This window comes from Branchiostoma floridae, chromosome 6 (assembly GCF_000003815.2).
Source record: "Branchiostoma floridae strain S238N-H82 chromosome 6, Bfl_VNyyK, whole genome shotgun sequence".
In the NCBI taxonomy this organism is placed as follows: Eukaryota; Metazoa; Chordata; class Leptocardii; order Amphioxiformes; family Branchiostomatidae; genus Branchiostoma; species Branchiostoma floridae.
In genome coordinates, this window is record NC_049984.1 from 23,344,581 (window position 1) to 23,351,143 (window position 6,563).

At 40.4% G+C, this 6,563-nt stretch overlaps 1 protein-coding gene across 1 annotated transcript; it reads left to right on the top strand.

Annotated features, from left to right (window-relative positions):
• Nucleotides 1-1,078: 1,078 nt before the first annotated feature.
• Nucleotides 1,079-4,156, top strand: LOC118417084 (galactose-3-O-sulfotransferase 2-like). Its single transcript, XM_035822478.1, has 3 exons — nt 1,079-1,319; nt 2,354-2,526; nt 2,838-4,156. The coding sequence occupies exons 2-3, from the start codon at nt 2,393-2,395 to the stop codon at nt 4,126-4,128; spliced, it is 1,425 nt and encodes a 474-aa protein (XP_035678371.1). The 5' UTR covers nt 1,079-1,319; nt 2,354-2,392; the 3' UTR covers nt 4,129-4,156.
• Nucleotides 4,157-6,563: the final 2,407 nt, after the last annotated feature.

Genomic DNA, 6,563 nt, shown 5'->3' on the forward strand with positions numbered 1-6,563 from the left:
CCTGGAACTTTGTTGATGTACATGTTGTAAAGAATGAAAATATCCCACCACCCCCTTATAACTATGAGCACCCTGTGAGTTGTGTCGACGTGGAAGCTGATTCATATCTCTATTTATCTCCATGAAAAATGGAGATATAGTTTTGAGTGTGTCTGTGTGTGTGTCTGTGTGTGTGTCTGTGTTTGTGTTTCCGGATATTTGTGGTCAACATAACTCAATAACCTCTGGATGGATTACGATAATATTTGGTATGTAAGTAGGTGTTAGGAATTCAAAGGTCAAGGTCAATATTGGCCCCCTGGTATGTGACCTTGGTACTGCAGCAAAAATTCGTTTTTTTTTGTATCTTTTGAACTGGATGTGCTGTGGTCTTGATTTTTTGGTGGCAGATAGCTAATGACGTAAGGAATATGCTTGGGTCCCCTAGCAGGTTGCTCTGGAACTGCAGGTGCATTTTTTTCAAAATCTTCTTGGGAGGATAACTGAACAAGGGAACGACAAATTTAGATGATATTTGGTATGTAGGTAGTTTTTACAGAGATGTACATCCTAAAGTGCAAATTATGCAAACTGGCACTTAATTTGCATAATTAATAAGGGAAATCTATATTTGTAGTGTTTTCCATTATTGGACTCAAATACCTGTAATATATGTAGTTTGTGGCTGGTGGAACATCAGCAGTTAACAATTATGCAAATTCGACACTAATTTGCATAATTAATATAAAAGTGCTATAATTCTTCTCAATGGTATATTATTGGACAATCAACATTGGGACTGGCATAAGTTAGTTAAAGGAGTACATAACCAAGCATAGGTTATGTAAATGTAGAAGTGATTTGCATAATCGGACTATTTCATGGAGATATGAGGTCTACGAACTCTTGTTGTTGTTGGTGGTGTTAATCTCAAGCTGCGATTTACACGTAACAAATAATGTGCCCTGAACAAACCTTCGAGGGTATGTTATAGCTTTGATCTGATAAGATATAGACGGACAATTTAAGAGTATCAAAAAATAAAAGAAAAAGGAAACTTTTAAATTAGTTAAACGAGAATATTCTCTATAATACTTATTCTACCAGACACAGCGATATTTGTTGTTACTGTTGATGTTGAACAGGAACTATACACGGATGTGCAGGGACATAACGGCAGAGTTAACACGTAGTAAATTGGCACCAGGTCGATGTCTATACTCGTCTATTGTGAGGGACATCTGGGATATTTGTCCACTAGGGTATAAGAAACAATTCGCAGAAACAGTGATACTTACATGTAAGAACTAGACGTTCGTCTCCAGAAATTCACTGTTACGGTAAGTAGCTTTCTTATACTAGTATGTATTCTAGGTCGACTTGCACCTGTTGAATTGTGGTTTGGTATGGGGGAGGTGTACTTATCGTACGTAACATCGACTATCATAATTCCACCAGGTGTCATTATACCGCCAACTAAAAAAAAAACATTCGTGTAGAGGTCTTCCCAAGATTGTCTTGAACACCTAATGTTAAATATTTTAAATGTAATATAATTCAGATATTTAGGTGTTGAAGACAATCTTGAGAAGGCCTCTATAACAATGTTTTTTGAGGTGGTGGTATAATGACACCTGGTGGAATTATGAGAATGTAGGTTACCTCTTCAAATGCTATAAAGATGTAAGTTCATTAAGTTATGTGTGAGTGTGTGTTTGTGTGTGTCTGTATGTGTGTGTGCTTGCGTCTTTATGTGCGTGTGTAATTGTGTGTGTGTGTGTGTGTGCGCGCGTGCGTGTTTGTATGTATGGGTGTGTGCGTGTGCTTGCGTGTGTATGTGTGATTATGTGGGTCGTTACTGGGCAATAAAGTAAGAATTGATGGTTTGCCATGATTGGTTAAAGTGGTTAGATCATCATCATATCTTAGTGGTTAGTTGAAGGTCTGCTATGGGCCCCCTGATGGCTTCCTTAGGTACTGCAGTAGGTTTTGACATATAGAGTGAAGTGGGGAAGGCCAGGATATGAAGTGATAAAGTGGTGACGTTTTTCCCTCCAACATGCTTGTTTACACTTGTCGAAGGAAAGAATAAGAAAAGAGTTCAGAAAAGACAATAAGCACCTGACATATAGAGAAACGCATCATCCTTCTTGTGTGATTGCATCACATATTTCGTCATACTTGAAAGTGTAAAACGCCTATTTAGAAATTAAATGCCTTTCTACTGTTCGGGATTCTTTTCCTGGTAATTACTTCTTCCTTTAGACTGCTTTCTCACGCATAGAAAACAGAACTTAGGACGTCATTTGTGCAACATAAGATAGAAATGAATTTTTATTGCGACCACAGATGACTTGTGACATGTCGCTTACAGGAATCAAGCATAACCACAGAGTGACCTGCTCAGATCAACATGCCTTGTCGACGTCACAATATAGCGTGGACGCTCGTGGCGGCTTTGCTCCTGGTGATGACACTGTCACGCAAGCACCTACTACCCACAACGTTTTGGTCCAGGGATAATACAGGAACTGTAAGGAAGGATGGGTACGTATATTTCTTTACTGTACAAAATGAGAAATGGCTTTATTGAGTTCTCTGCTTGCTTTTTCTTTCATTATATATACAATTCACAATAAGTTGATTGAATGGAGAATTGCTTGCTTGATTGATGGGTTGGTTAGTCTGTCTATCAAAAGAATAACTCTCTGGACGGATCTTGGGTGCATACGTCATTAAGTATTGAAGAAGATTTGTATCTGTACGCGAATCAATATATTTCTAATGACTCATCAATTTCGCAAGCATAATTTCGTCTTGAGCCTTGATATCAACCGAAGTATACATTATAAATGCAGGTTGAAGACAGAGATGGGTTATAATACCACCAACACTATCAAGAGTACACAAACTTCGGACAAGACCGAAGCTATCAAACAAGTCAAGAAATACACACAGGATTGGGGCAACTATGCCCTAACCGGTGAGCCAAACGACCACAAGACCAACACAGCCTTGGAAAGAAGGGTTCGCACACACAACGGTTTCTGGACAAGGCCAAACAATGATATAACCTCTATGAAAGGACCAGAACGAGATGGATTTGGCAATACATCCTACACATGCAACGAAAAAACAAACCTTGTTTTCTTGAAGATCCACAAGACGGCCAGTTCTACTGTACAAAACATAATTATGCGATTCGGCAGTACTAGAAACCTCACCTTTGCTCTACCAAAAAGGGGACACATAATGGGCTGGCCGAGATTATTTCATAAGTCATTTGTGCTGCAAGAGAATATTGCGAAAAAAAACATTACCTACAATATCCTGTGTCACCACATGCGGTTTCATCACGAGCACATTCGGGAACTAATGCCAGACGATACTGTATATATTACCATCATTAGGGACCCAGTCTACATGTTTGAATCGATATTCAGTTACATGCGATTCGACAAACAATTCGGGATAAACAGTACTGAGCCCTTAAAGACCTTTCTCGAACAGCCTTTTTACTTCGCCAAATTCGGAAAAAGAGACCCGCAGCGCTACCGTAACCCCATGCTGTATGAATTTGGGAACATCAGGACAGAGTCTGACTCGGAAGAGAGTATAGAATTCGTCATTGATCTAATCGAGAAAATATTTTCTGTTGTCCTGATAGCGGACCATTTCGAAGAGTCCTTGGTTCTGCTGAAACACACGCTTTGCTGGGACATCAATGACGTCACGTTTTTCAAAATTAACGCTCGGAGAAATGAATCCATACGTGGCATGACAGCAGATATGGCTGAAAAAATCCGCCAGTGGAGCAGGGCGGATGTCATGTTGTTCGATCACTTCAACAAAACATTGTGGTCTAAGCTTTCCAAGCTCCCCTTCGACTGGAGAAAAGAGGTTGAAGTTTTAAAGGCCAAAAATCTGCAGTTACAAGACGAGTGTCTTCAGTCTGACAGTGCCAGTAAAGCAGATATAAAGGACAAGCGCTTTGGAGTGTACCAACCAAAAGGCATTCATATGGAACACTTCCAGTTGAAGGAAAATGCCCTGATGAACGAGACTTGTGTAAACATGGCAAAATCAGAAATACCATTTACACTGGAGCTACACGACAAGGAAGAGCGCAGAATTTTAAATAAACTTTAAACTAATTTGACACTAGAATTCTCATAGCATGTAGGAACAAGTTTTCGTTACGTTTGGAGCAACTTCAGTTTATGCAAAAAATCTAACTAAAAGAGTATCTGCTAAGACATCTGTCATAAATAGCAACAACAACAATGTCAAACTGACGTCACAAACTAACGTCATAGATATCAAGCTGGAATTCGCCATCTTAACTTTGCAAAGATGGTATTGTTTTGAGCTCTAAAACACGATGTAAACAGACTAAAACGTTTATTTGAATTTTTGGTACTGTTAAATAAATTCAAGATATTAACGAATTTCAAGGTACGACAAGCTGAATATACCTAAAGTATAAAAGTGGCCGCCCCAATGAAACAACCAGCTATAGTATTACATTACATTCTACACTGTAATCTCTACGAACAAGTGCTTTTGAAAAAAATGCCTTAGCGTGTAGTAAGAATTATTTGCCTGTATGCTAAATACGTCTGCAGTATATCGACAATTGATTGTTATGTGTAAAGTTTTGTTTCCAAGCTGCCAATAATTGGGCAGAATATTTGACTGATATGTAAGATACAGTAGGTGGTGGACATTGTTTTGTGCGGTTGCAAAGACAGTATCAGGGATTGGTGCAAGAGCACAGTGCACGGTGACAGTGGTTAGACTTGTATTGAGTGCAAAAGCACAGTCTGCACGGTGGCAGGGATTGACTGTTAAAAAGTTGAAGACAATGCCTTACCTGTAACTACATGGCCGTCATGTTCTTCGTTCACACATTCCCCACACACCATAACCTCACACCGGCCACAGAACAGATTCAGCAGCTGGTCAGAGTGCACCAAACACCGATCCACCGGGGCCTCAGTGTCGGGCCCACGTTCCACTGTCGCCTGGAAGGTTTCTGTAAGGCTTGCGATGAAATAGTTGTCTTCGAGACCTGTTTGGAAGAACGAGAAAAACATGTTTCTATCGTATACTCTGTAAACCATCTCATGTCGACTAGCACACCAGGTTCGTACTGAACAGTACACCCGCATACCTGGACAGATTTGTTTGATCCAATCACACCGGGAAGTGTCCCTACTGTTTTTGATACGAGTGGTGGGTTCTTTAACGTGTCTGAGGTGACGGTTATGCCCAAACACGGGACCTCCATTTAACGTCCTATTCGAGGGAAGTGCCGAGCCAAAGGAAGGTAATAATTTTCACCTGAGTCGAGTGAGGAAATAGGTCTCAAGTACCTTTCTAAAGGGCACAACAACTACAAAGTCACGGTGTCACCACAACAAGTATGATGTTCGGCTCAAAATTATGTTTTTATTCTAGTTAACGTCTCAGTTCACCAAAATTAATAATATCATATAAGTCTCATCGGCAAAATGTGGCAGTCGCAACCTCTACTTACAATAATGCCTGCATTGCACATCTAACTACAACCGAAAAAAGATCAAACTCTTCATATGAAATGATTTCATGTCGAAATTTCCTCTACTTCCCCAATCAACAATCAATATTAACTTACGATTGTTCAATAAATAACCAATAATCAATGAATTTCACTCAGTAACTTTGACAAATCGTAGCCAAATCAGACAATCACTACAGGGCTCATAGGGCCTTCGCACTGAAACCGAATTAGCAGGAATCAAGCAGAACCAATCGGAATGAAATAATTGCAAAATCCGTACCACATTCGGGTGGGAATTCCAAATGGACCTTATGTCCCCTTCACACAAAAAGGAATGAGCCAAAAATGCCGTCAGAATGAAAATTCTTTTCTATTCCTGGGAATTCGTAGTGTATTTTAGAAATTCTCGCTACATTCCAGATATTCTTTTGGCCACATTCTGACAGGATTCGAAGTGGCTTGCCGTTTTGGTTCTCCATCGAATGAGATAAAAATGTTTCGCATAATGTTGGAATGCCATAGAATGCGGTCATACTGCAGATGATATAGTTAAAAAACACTTTGAATGCCATTCGGTATTTCTCCACTTCAAATGCACCTCGACATTTTTTAACATGTCAAAAACTGTCGGGCCAGCCAAAAGAACGGGCACTAATAGCTGGAATGTAGTGCGAATTTCTGGAATACACCACGAATTGGCAGGAATAGAAAATAATTTTCATTCTGACGGCATTCCGGCTCATTCTTGCCCTCGTGTGTAGGTGGTTTTACGGAGAGAACACAGTCAGTGAGTGTTACCTGCGACGTCATTTTGTGGCAGTGTGATTTCTCGTCTGCACGTCGGGCAGTTGAAACTTTGGCGCCTCCCGGCATGCTTCAGGAGACATCTCTCACAGAAAGTGTGCACACAGGGAAGTATCTTCGGCTGGCGAAACGTCTCGAAGCAAATCTGACAGGAAAGAAACTCCTCCCGTACTTGCCTGTTGTTGCCTGAAGCCAGTGTCAGCCGCCGCCATGTTGGATTCGACTGGCGTGTCCCTGA

What these genes read in the sequence shown, in the direction of transcription:
- LOC118417084 (XM_035822478.1), top strand. Translation starts at nt 2,393, where the DNA reads ATGCCTTGTCGACGTCACAATATAGCGTGGACGCTCGTGGCGGCTTTG. An exon ending in GGAACTGTAAGGAAGGATGG is followed by an intron (nt 2,527 to 2,837) that starts GTACGTATATTT and finishes TTATAAATGCAG; the next exon opens with GTTGAAGACAGAGATGGGTT.